Genomic DNA, 22,715 nt, shown 5'->3' on the forward strand with positions numbered 1-22,715 from the left:
GAGAATAGAGCCGCTATTGATTATCTCTTATTACGACACAATCTTGGGTGTGAAACTTTAAAAGGAATGTGTTGTTTCAACCTCACCAATAATTCTGTGCTAATTGAAGACAAAATTGGTGCCTTACAACAATTGGCACAGACGTTAAAAGAATCATCTGGCTTAGACCTTTCCTGGTTAAATTCCTGGCTTCCCAATTTTAGATGGTTGAGACAGTTATTTAGTATAGTTGTCTTGTTTTGTGTTATAGGGATTATGGTTTGTTGCTGTATCCAATATTTACCTGTTTTTATATCTATCTTCAGGCCTAAGGTAAATCAAATATTTTTACAAACAAAGAAAGCTGATGATACTAGATTTGTGTTAAACCAAATTGCATGGAGCAATCATAATAATAATAATTAAAAATGCTCCAAAGGGCGGAATGTAAGGAGTGACCTAGAAAGCACTACCCGAAGACGAAGCAGAAGAGAATGTTATGTGACGAATGCCCATCTGCAATGATAAGGAGGAGACAGTCTTAGATAAAGGGCGCTTGAAAACAAAAAGAAAAAACAGGGAACTGGGTTAAAAGGGCTCATTAAAATACTAAAAATCACACCCCTAGGTGGGGAAAAAGTATGCTAATGAAACATACATGTATGTAAATGAGATACATGGCTAAAACACAGGTATAGAGACATGCTCAGTAAAGAACTTCTTGCGTCACTCACTTATAACCAATCAGCAAACAAGCATGCTTATGAAGGCTCAAAAACTCCTGTATAAAAGATGCTTAGATATAGTGATCTGGTGTGCTTGTTACGTGAAATTGTTCCGCTCGCACCTTTTATTGCTAGCAATAAACCTTCTTTGTACTTTCACCCCTGGTATCTTTATTGGCCTTTGCATACCGGGCACGATCCCAGACTTGAGCTGGGGCACAACAGAGCAATAAAATATATTTATGGAAAAAGAAAAAGGGAAAAAGGATATTTTAAAGCAGTCTTCCTACCCTTCATCTTGGTTTCAAGCATTAACAACTTTGCAGCCTTGCTGGCTATTATGTGGCACCATAAAACAGGCAGATAAATTTCACTCCCCATACATGCATCTGAAATGACACTGGATAAAATATTGCTATAATGGTATCCAGAATGGCAAACTCAGCTCTCAGTGCAATAAACAGGGTTCAGAAAATCTGAGTGGCAAAACCAGGTTAGAAAGAATATGGATCTATTTTAGTTTATAAACCACCCCCCTCCCTGTTGCCACTACAATGAAAAGTCTGTCAGTGCTCTACCTTGTAGAAAGACAGTAACAGAATGTCCTTGTTCCATGGCCTCACCTACAGAAGTAGAACTATATTTCTTCAATTTCTGTGCATAATGATTACCCACAATAAAAGAAGACCCACTCACGGTCAGTGGAGAAGAGCAGGGCCCACTAGTGGTGAAGATAGAGAAACTATGGAGAAAAACAGGGCTCCACACTCAAAGACACAGATCTACTCCAGCTACTTTGTTACTGTTACTGCTGTCCTTGTTCACGTTGATTTATTTGGATTCCCTTTGAGGAAGATTCTTACTCATGACACCTGTATTTGTTCCTTTGTTTACAGACCAGTTTCCTTCCTGACCCTTCCTAAGGAAAACAGGACCTTTCTCAGTTCCTTAGTTGCTCTTCACTAGTTATCAGAAACATTAGAAAACATCAACTTCCTCTCAAAGATGGACTCATCGTTTACACCACAGGCCCTATCTCTGCACACTGACCACTCTGGTCTTGATATGAATTCTTTCCTATCCTCAGTCTCACCAGCTGTTCTGGCCTATAAAGCAATATATTCTAGCCAGAAGGAAGAAGGAGACCTGATCTGATTCATTCAACCCATCTCCCAGCAGTCAACCCCTGTTTCCCTCCTAGGATAGCAATAAGCCCATGCAGAAAATAAGTCATTGGCCAGGTGAAATTTACCAGGAGGAGCAATGCATTTTCCATGCTTCAACTAAAATTTCCCATTATGAAACAGAAAAGAGCACCTAATTTGCAGTATTTCCAGTATTATCGCACACCTACTCAGGCAGCAAACATAAGTGTATTGGTGTCACTATATCCTGCAGAGCTGAGGAGTCCATCAACATCTGATGACAAAATCCATGCATGACAAAACCTACTTTGTATATTAGCACTTCCATTCTAGGAATGAACTTTGGATTTAAATCAGCCATAAATAAGATGCCAACTCATATTTCTGGGCATAGCAAAAACATAGATGATCTCTGGAAACATTGGTCCGAATCTATGCAACTTTGTGGTCATGGTGAATTAGCAGAGGCCCATGTGTTCTAAATCAATGCTAAGCTTATGGCATGCTGAAATTTATCAAAAGGGTGCAGAGGCAAACACTGCAGGGGAGCAGTGATCTTTTCCATCTATTCTGTCATATGGTAATCATTATCTCTCAGAACAGCATAAAGCATAATAACAACCAGACTTAGGTCCAGAGCACTTCACTTGACTTTTGTGTGTGTGTGTGTGTGTGTGTGTGTGTGTGTGTGTGTTTTGCTTTGGTTTGGTTTGGTTTGGGGTTTTTTGGTCATAAATACTCTAAAACTTGTGCTGTTTATATTTTATTCTATAGAGCAACTAAGAATCAGAAATGACTTCTAACTGGCACAGCACATGCAGAAAGTTCTAATGTGTTCAAACTTTTCACTGAATTGCATTGCATTGCCAAACTGATTTTGATGATCACATTAACCGGCTTGATACCATAGAACTCCCCAAACTCTGTCCATAAAAAAATGTTTAACTCAGGCCAGAGATTGAAGATTGTGAAATGGCCTCTCTACACATTCTCTGTCAAATGCATTCTTTCTGAGCAGTCACCTGACATACAAATTGCTGGTAATGATTAGGTTGTGGGTATTAGTGGTGGTACTATTATGCCAATTATTTGAAACAGCAGTTGAGTTAGAAAGAAAACAGGAGCCTGTCTTTAAATTATAAACAGAAAATTACAATGATGTATCAAGGAGATGTTAAAAGCAACAAAGTTAATGAAAGAAAGGAAAGAATAAAAGGTGGTTTGCAATGTATTGTACCTGATACCAGTCAGTCCTAGTCAGTTAGCATACAGACTGATGGATCCTGATCTAATCTGCAATGCCTATGAAATAAAAAGGTAGAGCAAGGCAAATAGTGATGGCATAAACAGGGAGTCAGAATGCAGAGAATCAGATAAAGTGACTACAAAGCAACCTGGAAAATAGGTTTCCAATACAGTTTCTGCTCTAAGTTGGTTTGCTCTAGTCCTCAATAAGTTTGGACTGCTAGGCCGTGCTGCCCAGTGATAATAATTTACAGTGCTGCAGCAATTTTAGCATTTTCAGAGTGCTTTACTAAATTTGTTATTACTTTTTTTTCCCGGACAGGAAAAATAAGACATAAATTTAGAATGTAAGTGACCTTTCAAAGGTCAAACAGTAGGGTCAGTCAGAAAACTGTGACTAGGACATTGGAGCCATAACTATGAATTCTCTGTTTTAAATCACTAGATGCTGAAGTAACTGAGGTGGCTAGGAATTTTCACTAACATAAATTTAAACTTAATAAAGGATCAGAGGAGTAACCAGGAAATTATAGATCTTTGAGTCTGACCTTTGTGGTCAGCAAGATCCTTAAAATTATGGTAAGACATAACATCACAAAAGATTTGCCGAAATATGAGCTGATGAAAACTATTTTTCTTAGTTTCAAAAAGGCTAAGCCACATGACAAGTATAGGGAAAATTTTAAAGGAAAATATTCAGAGGATAAGAGAGAGTGAACTGATGAACATAATATACAGAAATGTCTAAAAGGAATTTAAGGCATGGTAGAAATGTAAGCATGCATAGACCGGTTCAATTGCAATAAGAATGAAATCAAATACTCAACCCAAATTTAAAACAAACCCAAATCAAATATCTTTTGTGGTTTCAGATGATTCCCCTCTGATCCCTTTTTGTCACCAGATCAAAATGAAGTGCTTAGCTCAGCTTTCTACTATCTTGCCCTTAATCATTTTTTCAGCATAGCAGGAACTTGACCATCATCTTAGACCCTCTTAGATACACTAGCCACCCAGGCAGTTTCATCCTTTCTCCTATTGTACTATCAATAGAGCACAATTTGCTGTGAAATCTGAACTTGCCCATGCACAAATACCCCAGATGCACTGCACCCTATAAAGTGTAATAGTGGGGCTTAGAAAGTGTGTGTTTCTAAAAATATATGGGGAATTATCCTCAGATATTTTCAAACTGATCATCTAAACCACTTGTGCATCTGACTCCATAGCTTTTAAGCTACCAGTGTCTCTTCAAGAATATGAAATCTAAGTACAGTATTACAGATTTTGAAATACTGTTTAAGGAGATACTGTAAAACACAGAGATTGACAAAATACTACTGAATGAGAATATAAATCAATAAGGAGACTGCAAAAAACATAATGCAAAGTATAAATACTGTTCTGAAAAACCTATGAACCAAACTAGAAAAAATATAGTACTACAGAGCAAAGGAATCCCTTATGTATATACCTGTATTTATTCAATGGTAGGTACATATATCAATTTATTCATGCCTGGATACTATAGGGAAGACAACAATCCTAGAATATGATCAGTCACTACCAACATCTTTGCTAGGGAGAGCAGCGTAAGAAAGGAACACAGGCCACACTCTCTTACCCTAGGTTTTGGTTAATCTTACTCCACTAACTTTAATGGAGTTATTCCCCGTTTCACATGCATGGAAAGAACAGCTTCCCCTCAAACTCACTACAGGAGACATGATTCAGAGGAGTGATGATCTCCATTTTCAGGTGCTTCTAAGGGTTGGAAAACATACTTTTTTTCTAAATGCTTAAACTTCTTAACTACTATGATATAATTTGATACTTGGATTAATTTGTGCAACTCACATTAAAGAACATAAGACCTGTGATTAATGGTCTAATGCAGTGCTACTCAACCAAGGTGTCAAGAGACCCTTTTAAAGGTGCCACAGCATGCTGTGTTAAATAACACTGTTAGGTGTGGAAACATACTCATGATTCACAAGATGAACCCAGATATTTTAAATAGGAATCCATGGTGCCAAAACATGATGACCTGTTGTGGTCTTTCTGACTTCTTTGAAACAGAAGAATTGCTTTATTATTTTTCTGTAGTCAAGAAACACGTGAAAGCTAAGAGCTACTATTTTCTGAGAGGAGCCTTGAATCTAATGAGGGGTGCCTTGAGTCTAAAAAAGGTTGAGAATCACTGGTCTAATCCATCCCCTGTAACATCCTCCCTGCCATCAACCATCATTGGCTTAGAGATGTCACAGGATATATCCCTGACTGTTCCATTTAATAGTTATCAGTAGACCTGTCATCCATGAATCTGCCCGATACTTTTTTGAAATTGATTATAAATGAATAAAAGATAAATGAATAAACAACCAGAAAAAGCTCATATCTGTAAAGCTTATAGATGTATCTGAGTGATTTAGGACTCAGATACAGATTAAAAACTAAGGGAAAAGTCAGGGGAAATGAGAATTAAAGTAAAGCTTTTTCGAACCTGTAGAACACCTGAGGCAGCACCAGAGGCAAGCCAATTATATGCACATATCTCAAGTAGCCATGGTCAACAAGGCTATTGACATTAATATTCAGAACTGCAGACAAGAACATTTGCTTCTAAATCTTCAGGAAACCTGGTCTGCTGTCAGAGAAGTGATGAATTAGATAGGGTTACCATATTTCCAGTATCAAGAGGAGGACACCTGGGGGGGGCACATGATTGTTGGGGAGAGCAGTGATATGCCAGTGCCCTGACCCACCCCTGACTCTCAAGCCACAGCACTTTCAGCCCTGCCAGTGCCCCTTACTCCTGTCCAACAGCCCCCTGTTCCTCCCAGCCCTGCCTCATCTCCCGGCTGCCCCGCCGCTGCAAACAAGAGCAAGGACACTGGTTTCAGTGCTGCCTGCCAGGCCCTGCAACTTCCTGCTGTCCCTGATGGCCGTTCCCCACCACCCCACTCCCTTCCCCAACTTGAGGGGCAGGTGCCTCCCCCACCTCCTCTGCCCTGCTGCAGTCCCAGTGTCTGTACAGCTTCTCCCAGCACCAGCACATACCCGCCCCCTCACACACCCACACCCACACCCACACCCCTTCCATCCCCAAGCCCTAGCCCTCCAACCCCTGTTCCCCATAGACTTACCTACATGGAGCTGGGACTGATCTCACCACCCTGCCTGGCTGCATGCTGGCCACGTGTGTGCGCGCACGCAGATGCACATGAAGCCCCTTACCTCCAATCGCTCTACCCGCATTCCCCCCAGCCCCAAGCAGTTTCTTGCTAGGTTAGGCCCAGAAGTGCCAGGAAAAACTTTGATGCTGAGCAGAACAAAATCTCAGACATTTGTTGATATTTTTAAAAACCTCCTGGACAGAGATGGAAGGACCCAACAAGAGGACATGTCTGGGAAAACCCAGATTAGGGCTAGGGAGGGGTCAGGTTCAGTTTGTGGTAAATGTCGTAAGGGACCTACAGGGACATACAGGAATAGAGGCATGCTGGACCAACTCCAATTGCTGAAGTTCAGTACATGTCCTTTAGTCTTATGAGCACCTGCTGTCATGGCTGCTTCTTATTCTATCAAATGAGGTATTTCCTACTTCTTCCCCCAACAACTTTTCCCTTCCTCTCCTCTCCTTCCTACTCTTTCCGCTTCCCACATAACCAAACCATGAATGCCTTTGCAGTGACAACTACGGGTGCATCAGACTTTCACTGCACCAGGTCTATGTTCATGCAGCTTACACAAGAAATTGGAGTAAGTAACTCAGGGTGAGGGGAGAGAGGGATTGGGAAGGGCTGGTGGGGTGGCACAGGGTGGGGTTGGCAGGTCTATGGCAGGGTTTTCCGTCTGGGTGTGAGGGGTCAAGGAGCTAAAAATATCCCTGTCGGGGTGGGAGGTGAGGAGTGAAGGGCAGGGAGAGGGGAAGGCATAAAAAGAGCACAGCCCTGGAGCTGGGGCTGGGCTTTCCCAGACCCAGGGCTGCTCTCCAAAAACAGGCATTCAATAGATCAGGTTAACCTATCAGGCATAGTATTTTTTTGTCTTATTTAACCTCTCTGAATGCCTACACAGATGGGCATTTATCCCTAGTTAGGTCAACCTAAACATAATGCCTGTGTGTATCTTATGACATCTCACTATTGATTTCAGCGTACATTCAGCAAAGACTTAATAAGCCAATGTAACATTAACTAGCTGTATTTTAAATGAATCAGAATGTTTTATAAACAGCTTAAGAAGGTATAAAAATATACATTTAAACAAATTCCAGTTTTACATTCAGAAAGCATATCAGTCAAATAACTGCCAGCTTTGTGATTGTGTGGTTTATGCAATATCTGAACTATGAACAAACCATCCTCAGGGTAATGAGTATGAATGCATTTCTGTGAATGTTTTTAGACTGAGTCATATAAATCTTCTACTCTACACATGTGTCTTCCCCTCAAGGAATTTCCTCAAGAATGCTGGCTGAAGATTTTCCAGGAAATTACAAGAGTTTGAATGAATTCTAAAAAAAAATCACATGCTTAGAATATCATCATAATAGGAATTTCTGTTTCTTGGCACTAAGATGGCATTGAACAATACATTTAAAAATATTTGCTATATTGAAAAGGAGAGACTCATTTAGTTTTTCAGGCAAACCCACCAGTATGCATTAATTCTCAAACCCCAGTGCAATTTACTGAAGCAACAAGACATACCAACATCTTTGACAACAAAAGGACCAACAGAAAAGCTGACCTTTGAGACATGTTCCTCCAATGTCTGCAAAAACAAACTATGCAAACATATCTTTTGCAGGTGAAAACTACTTTTCAACTCTGTAGCCACTAAATGAATTAACAGCTAAAAAATACTAGAGCAATGGTGCCCAACCTTCTGCTCCTGCAGGCCAGATGAGTGGCACGGGGTTGGTCTGTGGGCCAGATACTGTGCAGGGCTGGCATACAGGGCCATTCCATGGACCTCATCCTGCACACCTGGATCTAGCCACATACTGGCGCAATCCCATATTGGCCTCCTGCTGCTCGATCACCTGGATCCAGCTCTGTACTGGCATGATCTGATATGAAGAGCTGCATTATCTAATCTGCAGGGATTCCCAAGGGTCTGGAAATTTGGCAGCAGGCAAATGGCAATTAACTCCCCTGCTGTCAAATTTCTGGACCTTTGAAGAGCCCTGCAGGCTACATGACATGTCTGTGCAGGCTGGATCTGGCTTGCAAGCCGGGGATTGGACATCCCTGTTCCAAAAGGACAACTGTCAACAGGAAAGGCCCTTTTTATATCTTGCTATGGCACAATATTTAAGTGATCAGATTATTAGAATTACTTATTCAAGTCACAAATTCAGCTGTTTTCTAGACTCAGCATGAGCTTCTTAATCACAGAGGGACAAAGTATGAAATACAAGAAGTAATTCGAGGTAGGCATACTCCCACTGAAATCAGTTTGGCAGGCTGTTACAGATTCCTTGGAAATCAGTGACAGTAGTCACATAAGTAATTGCTCATCAGAGGGCACGTCTACATGAGATTCTACGTCACTGTAGCGATGAGCTTCAGTGACGTAGCTTGCTGTTATGGCAACGTAGCATCGGTGGGCGCTAACTGTGATGACAACACTACTGCGCAGTAGTAATGAGCTACTGCACAGTAGCTCATTGCTACTGTGCAGGAGGTTTAGAAATAACCCTTGTGCTGCCAGGACTGTGCAGTACCAGTACCGGTACTGCACAATTATTTAGTACTTGCTAAGGCAAGTATTAAAGCAAGTACTAACTGATTGGGCACTACCAACTGTGCAGTGGGGTGCATGTGTAGATGCGCCCAGTGAGAGTAAATGGTTTAGAATCTGGCTTTTAAAAATTTAAACTTGCAAAGGAGTATTAGAGTGAGGCCAGTGCTGCTGTATGCTGAGGGCCTCCACAGCAACCTCACAGGACAGCATTGTCAAGTATTTGCAAATAAATAGCTATTGACATAAAATGAAGATGCCAGGAATCATGATACAGCATGAGGAAAAGATAATTAGGGTGCCAAGTAAGCTCAGTGAAGTCACTGGGAGTCATTCATTGAATCAGGATGTAGCACTGTGGAACACACTGATCTTGTGATTCTGGTTCTGATTTTTTGGTTTGCTTCATATAATTCCACAGATTTCATCAGTTTTTATGAATAAGAAAGGAGAATTAGACTTTCTGAACCATCTCCAGCATCTGTTGTGTGACCATGTATGAATGAGTCTCTCTGTTGTCAGCATAGACAACATGAGTTGTTACAGGCCCTACGCATAGTCTTCTAGCTCATTATATCAAATGGTAGCAGTGTGTGCATTTTGTTCTAGGGGACCATGGTTTGATCCCCTGCCTGGTTTCTGCCAGAGGGCAGCGATCATCACAGTCACAGATCCTTTCACTTCAGAATGAGGATGGAGTGTGCAAAAACTATGAACATGGGGCAGGATGTAGTGGACTGCTGAAGGGAACAATTCAGAGCTATTAAGAATTCAAAATGCTGTAGTTTGTAATGACACTGTTTTGTAAGATATGTATCAACCCATATAAAAGCTGATGCCAAGAGGACCTTGGCTGACAGTCTGCATGTTCACTGACATATTTTTTTAACTTGTTCTTTTAAGGGTCCCATCATTTGAAAGGTTCAGGCCTCTTACCTTCAATAACACATTGATCTGGGATAGGAATTTTCTTCCCAATCTCCACAAGATATGCCTTCACTTTACTGAGATTTTCCTTTAAATGCATATAGAGCTTATCCTGGTATTCCTCAGAATTTTTTACCGTCTCTGTACTTCTTTCATGGCTAGTTTCTTTAAGAGATTCTGGTAAATTTTCTGATTCTGGGTATTTGATATTTGGATGCAAAATGAAAGAATTGTCTGGCTGTGCTTCTTCAGTGTCTATACTAAAAGGTGACTTGTCATTTTCTTGGTTCAGATAGATTTCAGTGAATGAGATGCCAGATGTCATGTCTCCATTCTCTATATCTTGTCCACTGTCAGAATTTGTCACCTTTGTGCGGATAGCATGAAAAGCTAGACTTTTGGACCTGCATTGCAAATGAAGGAAAAAACACACAGGTTGGGACAGAGGCAAGGTGAACTGCAACATGTTGAACAATCATATCAAAAGGTCCTTTGATTAAATTATTCTGCTCTCCAATACATATGTGTATCTGCTTCAGGCTAAGAGAGAGTGTAGAATGTGGGCCTACAAATCCAGCTGGAGGGCAAATACAACTACAAATAACTTTATTGCCTTTTAGGAGCATATACTCAGAACTCAAATCAAGTCACAGCTGAAGTGAGCAAGTGAAGCCAACTAATACAATGCCCATGTATATCACAAATGCATATACCACAACACATGTATAGTAGAGCCTGTAGTACCATATCTATACTGGACTAAATTAACATCTGAGGGTGCCTATTCCTGGAGAGCTGCTCTAATTAAAACACCACAGCAGCATGTGTATTAAGCCCCTGTGCATTTAAAAATGTCTGTGGGACACTTTAACTAAAGCTCATTTGACAAGCTTTAGTTAAAACACCCCAGCAGCCATTTTTAAACCCACATGGGCTTATACACTTGACACTGCAGTGATGATAAAGCATTCTAATGAGAGCACAGAGCAGACTCAATTAATCAAGACTGCTCTGATGTGCTCTAATTAGAACATATCAGAGCACATGTATAAGCACCCTAAGTTCATAGTCCATCAGTTATGTCTTAAAATAACCCCATCCAGCAATGGTTCAACCAAACCCAGATCCCCTCTCAAAGTCCTTTTGTTGTGCCTCCTGCAACTGCAAGATCCAAGATTTAAGACCTGATTCTCCACTCCCTTGCACTTTGTGTAGCCATTTACACCTTTGTATACTGTTTGTAACATGGTGAATGGGGAACTCTAATCTGGGTGTATTTCATACTCATTTTGCACATACCCAAATGACTACCTAAGATGCAAGGCAAAAAAGTATCAGCCCCTCAAAAGACACCTTCCTCACCACTTGTTGCCTACCATGCCCACTACCTGAGGAACTTTACTCTCTCAAAGGGAGTTAGATCATAGGAAAATAGGGCTGGAACGGACCTCATGAGTTGGTCTAGTGCAGTCTCTTGGCCAAGGCTGCTCAAAGCATGACTAGACCATCCCAGCCAAATGTCTGTCCAATTTGGTCTTGAAAACTTCCAAGGATGGATATTCCACTATTTCTCTGGATAGCCTGTTCCAAAGATAGACTACCCTCATAGTCAGAAAGTTCCTCCTAATTTCTAACCTAAATCTGTGCTTCTGAACCTCGAAGACACTGCTTCTAGTCCTGTCTCCTACTGTCATGGAGAAAAGCCCATCTCCATCCTCTCTATAATTGTCCTTCAGGTATCTGGGTGACTTATCAATCCCTCCTTAGTATTCTCTTCCTCAGGATCAATAATGCTAGGTTTTTTTAGCCTTTCCTCGTAAGTCATAGTTCTGAGGACTCTAATCTTTGCTGTTGCTCTCCACTGGACTCTTTCCAAACTTCCACATCCTTCTTGAAGTGTGAGGCCAAAACTAGACACAGTACTTCAGATGAAGCCTCACCAGTGCTGAGAAACAGGAGGAATGAGAATAGGAAACTGAAATGGTCTATGTGTGTTTAAAGAAAACCAGGGGGAAAAGGGAACATTGTGGGAAGAAATGTCTCAATTCTTCAGTGGCTCAAGTTTTGGCCACAGAACACTAAGTCAGTATAAAATATCCTATTCCACCCATGCAGTATTTGAACGTGAAAAATAAAACTTCTAGTAGAGTTGCTGGGGCCACTTTGTAGCTGCAACTTGTTTGAACTGGTCCTTGTCCCACCATAAATCTAGTTAGAGTCAAGTTTAGCTTGACACAGCAATAAACCAATATCAGAGTTTTTACTAGTAACATCCAAAAGAGCTCTCTGAATCCTCATTTCTAGCCTGTTCTATACACAAACATTTTTCTCCAGCTTCTCTGCCAGGGCACAAAACAGACTGAATAAATAAACCAAAACCTCTTATCCCACTTTAAGGCTTACCGACATAGGACCAGGCTAGATTTAGATTCACAGTGCTCTCTGGTATTATACAACTGGACCTTTTCTCCTAATGATTGAATAAAGCTTCGCTGTAAAACATATTCATGAAAACCAATCATGTATTCTATAGAACCATACCTATTAAATCGCATTTCCTTCCTTTCTTCTTTAGAAAACTGGCCAACACTGTATCTGCGCACAGAGCCAGGAGTATTATTGTCGATACTTATTTTTTCTTCAAAAGCCTGTATTTTAACTTGAAGCTTTTCATTCTCTTCATTTCCATTCATAACAGGTTTTAAATCATCCAGTTGAACAGAAGATTCTGTATCAGCATAATTTTCTATCCTAAAGAAGCAAAAAGCAGGGTTTTGAAGGTTGTCATGCTTTGCCTACAGTGACACTGACACAGATTCTCTTACTTTGAACCACATAACATATCTGGTAAAACATTATGTTTCAGTAAAGATTTTCTTATAGCTTAATTAATCATTTTCAGAAGCAGGTTTTAACTCAGTATCTACCAGTAAGTCAAAAGGATCTTGAACATCTACCGACAACAATGGTTTAGAAGTAGCACGTGATATATCTGCAAAGGTAAAACAACTCTTCCAATTGATATGTACAACTTTCTCAGTTAAACTTAGACCAGTCTTTAAAGCCTTCTAAGCAGACATGTATTACAGTACAGTACAATACCTATAAAGCAGCAATAGAACTAACAGTGGAACACATGAAAGTTTATGGTTTTATAAATTGCATGAAAGTATGTGCACTTCCTCCTGAATAACTGTACTCTGAATTTGAAAAAAAAAAACTTTCAAAACTCAGCACTTGAGATGAAATAGGCTCAGGGAAAATTAGAAGAGATAACTAAGAATTCTTAAAATGGGCTTATTCAGAAGTTTATGCAACTCAGATTTGACATAACAGTTCAGAATGGTTTGAAGTTTGCACTATACTTACAACTTTCAGATTTTAAAAGTGGAAATCTCAGGCAACTAGGTTTTAAAACACAAGTTAAAGAGAAGCTTAAAAAATAACAGAATATGATTCTCTCTCAGGCACACAAGTGAAACATCATAGAGTTCATATCACTGGTGAAAATGATTATCCCAATGATTACAGTGTTACACTGCTAGTGACAAACTCTCTCTTCAGTTGATTTCAATGGATTCCCATAGGTATTGCTGAAAGTAGAATGATATGCTTCAGCCTAAAATGCCTGGAATGGATGGTACTCTTTGGAGATGAGTTATGGATCAAAGTTAGAATTAATTCAGTGTCTACAACTCATATTAATGAGAGGCACAAAGGACCCGCAGCTGTTATTCAAGCTCATGGGCTAGTATAGCAACCATGGAGAGACTATATGCTCTCCCAGAGTTTTTCCAGGAGTTGCAGGGATGATATGCATGAATCAACTGAGATCCTGGCACAAGGTCTTATTACTTACACCAGTTTTTCAAGCTTGAGATTCAAACCCCATAATCCATGTTTAGGCTCCTCAACTACTAACCCTAATTGTCAAAGTTGCTGGCTGCCCAGAGTCCCTCTGTCTGTAGTAGGACCTATGTTCAGAATGACTACTTCATGAGAGGGGATTTAATAGCAGCCTTCAGTTACCTGCAGGGGGGTTCAAAAGAGGAGGAGCTAGACTGTTCTCAGTGTTGGCAGATGACAGAACAAGGAGCAATGGTCTCAAGTTGCAGCAAGGGAAGTTTAGGTTAGATATTAGGAAGAATTTTCTCACTAGAAGGGTAGTAAAACACTGGAACAGGTTACCCAGAGAGGTGGTGGAAGGTCCATTCTTGGGGTTTTTCAAAATTTGGCTAGACAAAGCTTCGGCTGGGATGATCTAGTTGGGGATGGTCCTGCTTTGAGCAGGGGGTTGGACTAGATGATCTCCTGAGGTCCCTTCCAACCCTCATTTTCTATGATTCTGTTAAGGATACCGGTACTAAGCCATGTGATGTTCAGGAAGACTAATAAGTATGGCAGAAGACCAGCATGGCTTAGCAGAAAGCTCTTCAGTGACCTAAAACACTAAAAAGAAAGCTTGTAAGAAGTGGAAACTTGGACAAATGACTAGGGAGGAGTATAAGAGTAGTGCTCCGGCATGCTGGGATGAAATTGGGAAGACCAAAGTGCAATTGGAGTTGCACAAGGGACATGAAAGATAACAAGAAGGGTTTCTACAAGTATGTCAGCAAAAGGAGGAAGATCAGAGAAAGTGTGGGTCCCTAAATGTTTGGGGGACAGGGCTCAATCTAGTGACAGATGATGCAGAAAAGACAGAAGTATTCAATGCCTTTTTTACCTCAGGCTTTACCTCAGGTTAGCTTCCAGACTACTGCCCTTGGCAACACAGTTTGTGGAGGAGGGAAGCATCTTACCATGGCAAAAGAACAGGTTAGGGAAGTATACAAGTCCATGGGCTGGATGTGATGCACCCAAACGTGTTGAGGAAGTTGGCCGATATGATTATAGAGCCAACCTCCATTATCTCTGAAAACTAATGGAGATCTGGAAAGGTCCTGGATGATTGGGAAAAGGCAAATATAGTGCCCATTTTTAAAAAAGGGAAAAAGGAGGATCCAGGGAACTACAGACTGGTCAGCCTCACCTTAATCCCTGGAAAAATCATGGAGCAGGTCCTAAAGGAATCCACTTCTAAGAACCTGGAGGAACCGGAGGTGATTAGGAATAGTCAGCATGGATTGACCAAGGATAAATCATGCCTGACCAACCAGACTGCCTTCTCTGATGAGGTGAGCAGCTCTGTGGATGCGGTAAGAGCAGTGGATGTGATATACCTTGACTTTAGCAAGGCTTTTGATATGGTCTCCCACAACGTTCTCACAAGCAAGATAAGGAAGTACAGGTTGGATGAATGGACTGTAAGGTAGATAAAAAACTGGCTGAATTGTCAGGCTCAAAGGGTAGTAATCAAAGGTTCTATGTCTAGTTGGCAGCTGGTATCAAGTGGAGTGCCCCAGGGGTTCGTCCTAGGGCTGGTTTTGTTCAATATCTTCAACAACGATCTAAAAGATGGGATGGCATGCATCCTTAGCAACTTTGCAAATGACAACAAGCTGGGGGTAATAGTAGATATTATTGCTGAAGGTTAAGGCTAGGATTCAGAGACCTCAACCAGTTGGAGGATTGGACCAAAAGGAATCTCATTAAGTTCAATAAGGGCAAGTGCAAATTCCTACACTTAGGACAGAATGATCCCATACACCAGTACAGACTCTGAATTGATTGGCTAAGCAGCAGCTCTTCAGAAAAGGACCTGATGGTTACAGTGTACAATATGAGTCAACAGTGTACCCTCGTTGCAAAGGTTAACACTATACTGGGCTGCGTTAGCAGGAGTGTTGCCAGCAGATTGAAGGAAGTGATTATTCCCCTCTAGTCAGCACTAATGAGGCCACATCCAGAGTACTGTGTCCAGTTTTGGGGGCCCCACTACAGAGGGTGGACAAATTGGAAAGAGTCCAATGGAGAGCGATGAAAATGGTTAGACTGGGGACTGAAAAGGACTTCTGAGGAGAAGTTGAGGGAACTTGACTTATTTAGTCTGGAGAAGAGAAGACTGAGGGGGGATTAAATAACAGCCTTCAACTACCTGAAGGGTAGAATAAGATGCAGCTACACTGTCCTTAGTGGTGGCAGATAACAGAAAAAGGAGACATGGTCTCAAGTTGCAGTAAGGGAAGTTTAAGTTTCATAGTTTCATTGTTGTTAGGGTCTGAAGGGACCTCAATAGATCATTGAGTCTGACCCCCTGCCCTGGGCAGGAAAGAGCACTAGGGTCATATGACCCCAGCTAGGGGCTTTTCCAGTCTCCTCTTAAAGACCCCTAAGGTAGGGGAGAGCACCACCTCCCTTGGAAACCCATTCCAGATTCTGGTAACCCTTACCATAAAGTACATTCTGATGTCCAAACTAAATCTGCTCTCTGTCACTTTGTGGCCATTGTTCCTGGTTATTCCAAGGGGTGCCCTGGTAAACAGAGCATCTCCTATTTCTTGCTGCCCCACCCCCCGATGAATTTGTAAATGGCCATAAGATCTATTCTCAGCCTTCTCTTGCAGAAGCTGAAGAGATCCAGGTCCCTCAGTCTCTCCTCGTAGGGCCTTACCTGCAGGCCCCTAGCCATACGAGTGGTCCTCCTCTGGACCCTCTCAAGGTTATCCACATCCCTCTTGAAGTGCAGCACCCAGAACTGGATGCAGTACTCCAGCTGCAGCCTGACCAGTGCCACATAGAGGGGAAGTACCACCTCCCTGGACCTGTTTGTGATGCACCTGCTAATATGTGATAGAGTGCAGTTAGCTTTACTGATTACTTCATCACATTGACGGCTCATATTCATCTTGGAGTCAACTATGATGCCGAGATCCCTTTCTGCCAATGTGCTGCTGAGAAGGTCATCCCCTAGCCTATAGGTGTGTTGGTGACTCCTTCTCCCTAGATGCAGCACTTTGCACTTGTCTTTGTTGAACTGCATCCTATTCTTTTCTGCCCACTTTTCCAACCTGTCCAGGTCTCCCTGGATTCAATCCCTTCCCACTAGTGTGCTTACTTTACTCCATAATTTTGTGTCATCCACAAATTTGGACATAGTGCTCTCCATGCCCTCATCCAAGTCACTGATGAAAACACTGAATAGCACAAGTCCAAGGACTGAGCCTTGGGGGACCCCAACTGCCCACATTTTTCCAGGTCAATACCAAGATAGATTTTAGGAAAAACTAATTTTGCTGATCCCTTTATTCCCTTTATTTTTTAAGTTAATATCTGAATAGATAAATTATTAAATGCTAAAAAACCTACATTCGTGGAATATAATACACAAGAGTTTTAATATATTATTATTAAAAGACATCAAAGACTTCCTAATCCATACTCCACACTGGAAGACCTATTAAAACATATAAATATGGTATATTATCAATTATGGAAATAAAATGTTTTAAGAAACATTTAAGGATACTGCATCACAAAATGTACTTTTCATTTGTTTTCATAAAGACTACTTGGGGAGGGGTTTTTTTGTTTCTTGTACTTATTCAGACCATTGCTCATAATATAGTAGTAAATTTTCTGGGGAACATTTTGTAAAAGTAGTGAAATCATAGTAATAAGAACAATTCATATCACCTTTACTTACAAATCTTTGCAAAAATGCAGGATTTAATAATACTTTCACTTAATGTTATTCTCTAATGTTTCTATCAAAAGTGTGTCTAGTACTGTGGAAACTATGTGCTAATAAAATTATATATAGCACAACCCCAGATTTTAGAGGGGGGATTGGCTGGAGCAATTAGTTTTATGGATTAGATAAATTTGCACTAATAAAGCTCCATGGCATTCTGAAATAATAGCAGATTTTTAGTGAAACAAATCCTATTTCTTTTCACCCTTCTGTTTTTGGACTTGATCTGGAACCTACTGAACTCAATGGAAATTCAGTGGGGCTCTTGATCAGGCTCCTGAGCAAAATGTTATAACAGTGTGTTTCTTTTAGGGAGACAAGGTTCCTTGAGTGAATTTGATATCTTTTATTAGACCAACCCAAATAGCTGGAGAATAGTTATTAAGCAAGCTTTCGAGTTCAAAAACCCTTCGTCAGGCTAGGGAAGCTTCAGCAGTTGGTGAGTGCTCTTCCTGGATGGAATGAAAAGTAAAGAAGCCAGGGGCTGGGCTGGGCTGAGGAGTCAGTTGCCAGCCCAGATTATAATGTATCAAAAATCCAATGTCTATGTTTAGTCCATGATCTCTAGTATCCAGGAGGTTGATGAAATGGAGCTCATAGGCTCGTCTCTGGGAAGTGTTGTGTAAGTTTCCCTTGAGGATCAGGACTGAGAGATTGGAGAGAGAGTGGCCCTCCTGTGAGAAATGTGCCCCCACCAGTAATTGGGTATTTCTGTCTTTGATGGATTTCCGGTGTGCGTTCATTCTGGTGTGCAGTTGTTGTTTGGTCTCTCCTACGTATTTTCCATCAGGGCATTTGGTGCATTGGATGAGGTATACTACATTTCTGGAGGTGCAGCTGTAAGATCCTGGGATGCTGATGGCTCTGTTGTGGGGTGTAGTAATAGTGGAGGTGGTGGAGATGTGGGGGCAGGTTTTGCATTTCTTGTCCTGGCACGGTCTGGATCCTTTTGGTGTGTTCTGGGCTTGAGGAAGTTTGCTTCTAGTGATGAGGTTGGCGAGGTTCGGTGCTTGTCTGAAGGCTAGGATGGGTGGCTCTGGGAAGATCTTTTTAAGAATAGGGTCTTTTTCTAATATGGGTTGCAATTTTTTGAGGATTTTCCGTACAGGTTCAAGGGATGGGTGATAGGTCATAACCAGCGGTGTGCGATTTGTGGGTGTTTTTCTTCTGTACTGCAGCAGTTCTTCACGTGGTATCCAGGTGGCTCTTTCAAACGTGCGATCTACCTCTCTGGAGGAGTGTCCTTGCTGGGTGAAAGCCTTTTTAAGATTGGTGAGGTGGCGATCCCAGGTGTTCTCTTCAGTACAGATCCGGTGGTATCTGAGGGCTTGGCTGTATATCACTGCTTTTTTGGTGTGTAAAAAAAAAAAAAAGGTAAAAAGGTTGGCATACTGTGGGGCCATTTAGTGCCCATAGCTGTTCCCATCATCTGGAGGAAGTGTTGATTATTAAAAGTGAAATTGTTGTGTGTGAGGATGAAGTGTATAAACTCAGTGATATTTTTGGGTCTGTATTCTGTGTTATAATCTTGTTCCTGTAGATTTGTAAGGCAGGCATGGATGCCATCCTGGTGTGGGATGTTGGTGTATAGGCTGGTAACGTCCATGGTGGCTAGGAGTGTGTTCCTGGGAAGGTGGTCTATGTTTTTAAGTTTCCGTAGCAAGTCTGTGGTGTCTTGGACAAAACTTGCTCTGTGGGTGACAAGCGGTTTTAGGATGGATTCAACAAAACCTGATATTTCCTCAGTCAGGGTGAAGATATTTCTTCATGCATCCTATATACCCCTCCCCACCCACCAAATTTCCTGCACCCAACTCAGATGGTGCCTTCTCTGTGGTCTTTACATACCCTCCTCTTGCTCTACAGCTACCTCCATATTTAGTGTCACTATCCAGAAGAGTCCAGTCTCCCACCGTGTGCCTCGACTTCAGCAGGTTTGCCCATTTCCACCACAGGGAAAACCTTGGGCAGATACCTCCCCATTCAATGCTAGAAGGCAAAGTTTCATGCCACTCCTCTCTTGCTAGGTCTTGGGATCCATGTCCCTCCTCTCCACACTCAGCTGGAAGCTACAAGGACCCATACTTTAATAAAATGCTAAGCTACAAATAATGTTTTAAAACACTATAACATAACCTTTTTATTAGAAGTTTAGTAACATTTGGGCAGACAACCTTAGGGTGAACAGTGCCAAGCAAAATTTAGGGAGCTTTTTTCTTTTGGGAACAACTGCCCATTGAGGTCATTAAAAATTGGGCTTCTAATGAGAAGTTACTTTTCAGCCTCAGCTATAAAGTTTCTTTCCTGAATGTTGTCAGAGGATGAGTTGTTGTTGGGAGTGGGTTCAGTTTGGTCGTGGAAATATTCTTTGAGGCGCAGGCGTAGGAAGAATTCTTCTAGTTCTCCACATTGAAGTATTTTATTAGGGTATTTTTCTGGACAGAAATTTAGGCCTTTAGAAAGGACAGATTTTTCAGTTTTGTGTGTGGAGAGATTGATAATATTTGTGGGTTGGTTGTTGCTTTCAGTTTCATCAAGTCTGAAGTTGGAATGTTGTAAGGTGTTGGTGTTGTTCCTCTGATGGTTGTTTTGTGCCTGGGGAGCTTGTTCTTGGAGTAATTTGTTCCATTTCTTCTTTTTATGTAGGATGAATGCTGTAGAAAGTTTTTTGTAGTCTCTTTGTATCCACTGTATATTGTCAGGGAACATGCATGGATTTCTGTCTTTTAAGTTGTTGTAGTATATGGTGATTTCCTTCCTGAGTTGGTCTCTTTTGGAGTAGAGTAGGTGAAGTAGATGATTTCTAATTTTCTCTGAAGTTCTTCTGCATAGCTGTGAAGCATAGTTGGAGTTGTGTGTAGTAGTCAGGGGATTGTAGATGTTTAGTCCTCGAGGAATGAAGTTGTGTTTCTTGCAAAGGCTTAGAAAATATATGTCGCTGTTGAGTTTGGCTTCTTTCTTTTTCATGTTGTACAGTTTCCATTTCTTTTAGGGAGGCATTTTTGTTTTATTTGTCATATTTAATGCAACAGTAACTTTATTTAAAAAGTGGTTCATTATAACTCAGCAGTCCACAAAAATAACAACTTGGTTCAAACTTAGTGAGTCAACCCTTATTGGGCCCCTGGGATTTGAGGAGAACTGCTCTCAGCTGCATAACTAAAACAAAAATCATCTCTGGGGATATCTTAAGAGGCCTCGTTATCTCTCATTTGTGCAAGTCCAATGTGACCTTTAGGCATAAAGCAATTCCAGTAAGCAGGAAAGATGTAGCTAGTATTAAATACTCAATTGAGTCTACATACTGTGCCTGAGTGGAACACTGGCAAGCTTTTTTCTCTTGGCTCCTCCACTCAAACAATAAAATAAACAATTGCTTGAAATCTTGATACAATATATTAAACAGATTACTGAAACTGCCCAAATTGGACATAGGGCTGAATATGGTCTGTACTATTTTCAGAAGACAAAGGATATAGACCCATGTAATGGAAGAGCTGGTTTTCAGGAAGCCTTTGATGGTACCATGTTGCTTGTTACTGATCTGTTCTTCAGCACCCTCTTCTCTACAGTCAGGTGCTTAGCATGTCTCAGAACACAATGAAATACATTTCTAAAATGCACCAAGGGTGGGATTATTTTAATGTATGCAGGGCTAGGCTCTTTTTGCTGCTATGGCAAAAATTTCAGAAAAGTACCTCCTACTTCCCAGAGCCACCAAACTGAAGAAGACATAATTGCTTCCAAAATGAAAAGCAACTGTAGAACCTTCGAAGGCAAGTGATGTGAAAGTATAGGTAAGTATCAGGGCAATATGCAAGAATGAGGTATCAAATTTTGAGTCTACATATATAAAGATTATGATCACACTTCCACCTTCTAGGTAGCTTTGTGGATTTAGAAACACTGCCTTCAGTAATTGGGCAGGCATAATATGCTCATAAGGATTTAAACCATCCTGAATAGGCTGTAAGCTGCCTTAGAACAAGTGCAGCTGTACATTGTCAGGGAACTATGAAACTTAATTGTTACAAAAGCATGTGTTTTATCTAGTTACATTTCTTGAGGACCTATGTAGCTTTCAAAGTAGATAGCAACATCACCTCATAGTTGCATATCAGCATATAAATTTCCTAGGTACTCTTACAACCTTTTATGCCATTACAAATGTTGCGTTAAAGAGGGACATACGGTATAGAAAATGAAAGACATGTGGATTGTAAATGATGTCTAACGCCAGGCATAACTTCTCTTTTAAATAGCAAAGATAATTTCATCCAGCCTCTATGTAAAAATAAATAACAAAGGAAACATTCTGGAAATCAGGCTTACTTTTTGTTCTCAGGAATGGTGGTTAGGAAGCTTCATTAGATTCTGTGTTTTCTTTTTTTTTAAACTTGGCCATGCTTGTCTTCTGTGTAGATATTTGAATTCTGTACTTGTTCTTAAAAGTTATCTCAGTGCTTGAATAACTCACAGCTTTGTAATACTTGGGGGCAACACTAATAGAGCATCATATGGTTTTAATTATTCTTTCCATCAAACGCATGTAAAATTCCCTATGTTAAATGATTCCAAGCCAACAATTACTTTGAAGAAATCAGTTTCTTCTTATGTAAACACATGATTCCAAAGGAACAGAATCCTGTCCAGGCACACATTTGAAATCTTGTGTTTCTTTCACAGCACATATATTCTGAATTGTTAGTCTGAGAAAAACACTTTGCAATGAAGTAGTTAGAGCAGCTCTAAAGCTACTGGCTACATTTCTACATTCAGGTCCTGGGGCTGATCTCACTGGCACTAGTGCTACTATTGAGCCATAATGTCAGCAAATTCAATGAAGCTATACCCAGTAGAGTTACATCAGTACAAAGCCGTCTAACCCTTTTTTGCCAATTTTTTGGTCCGCATTTATTCTTGCCTCTTATCTGTGTGATGTTATGCTTGGCTAAGGATTTAAAATGTAAAACCAGGGGATAAGGTAAGATTTTTAATGTTATTGAGATCTTTGTTTTATTTGCTGATCTCTTTTAGCCACAACATTAAAAGGGTATCCATTTCAGGTAGTCTGTTGAAATCAATGGGAATATTTCCAGTGACTTCAATGGGAGATCTGAGTTCTGAGTGTGGTCAGGTATTTAGATGTCCATATGCTACCAAACCATACCCTACTTTTTAAAATGAGGTTTTCACTGTGTATAGCATGCTATAGATTTATCCATTATCCTTTCCTTAGAGCTGTCCTCTAAGTGAAAAAAAATATGAGGCGTGTATCTTAAAGATCTGACTCTATTTTCTATTGTCTCTTTC

At 40.7% G+C, this 22,715-nt stretch overlaps 1 protein-coding gene across 10 annotated transcripts in view; it reads right to left on the reverse strand.

Moving 5' to 3' along the window:
- The window catches only part of VEPH1 (ventricular zone expressed PH domain containing 1), a 216,077-nt gene that overhangs the window by 89,965 nt on the left and 103,397 nt on the right, over positions 1 to 22,715 (reverse strand). For all 10 annotated transcript variants that reach the window (XR_003096134.1, XM_025214947.1, XM_025214958.1 and 7 more), the window contains 2 exons: positions 12,314 to 12,523; positions 9,782 to 10,176 (listed from right to left, as the gene is read on the reverse strand). Coding sequence is in view for 9 of the 10 variants with exons in the window: in XM_025214947.1 (XP_025070732.1) it covers positions 9,782 to 10,176; positions 12,314 to 12,523 (605 nt within the window). In the remaining variant the exon portion in view is untranslated. The remainder of the gene's footprint in view (positions 1 to 9,781; positions 10,177 to 12,313; positions 12,524 to 22,715) is intronic.

Source organism: Alligator sinensis, unplaced genomic scaffold, assembly GCF_000455745.1.
Source record: "Alligator sinensis unplaced genomic scaffold, ASM45574v1 scaffold60_1, whole genome shotgun sequence".
NCBI classification, from domain to species: Eukaryota; Metazoa; Chordata; order Crocodylia; family Alligatoridae; genus Alligator; species Alligator sinensis.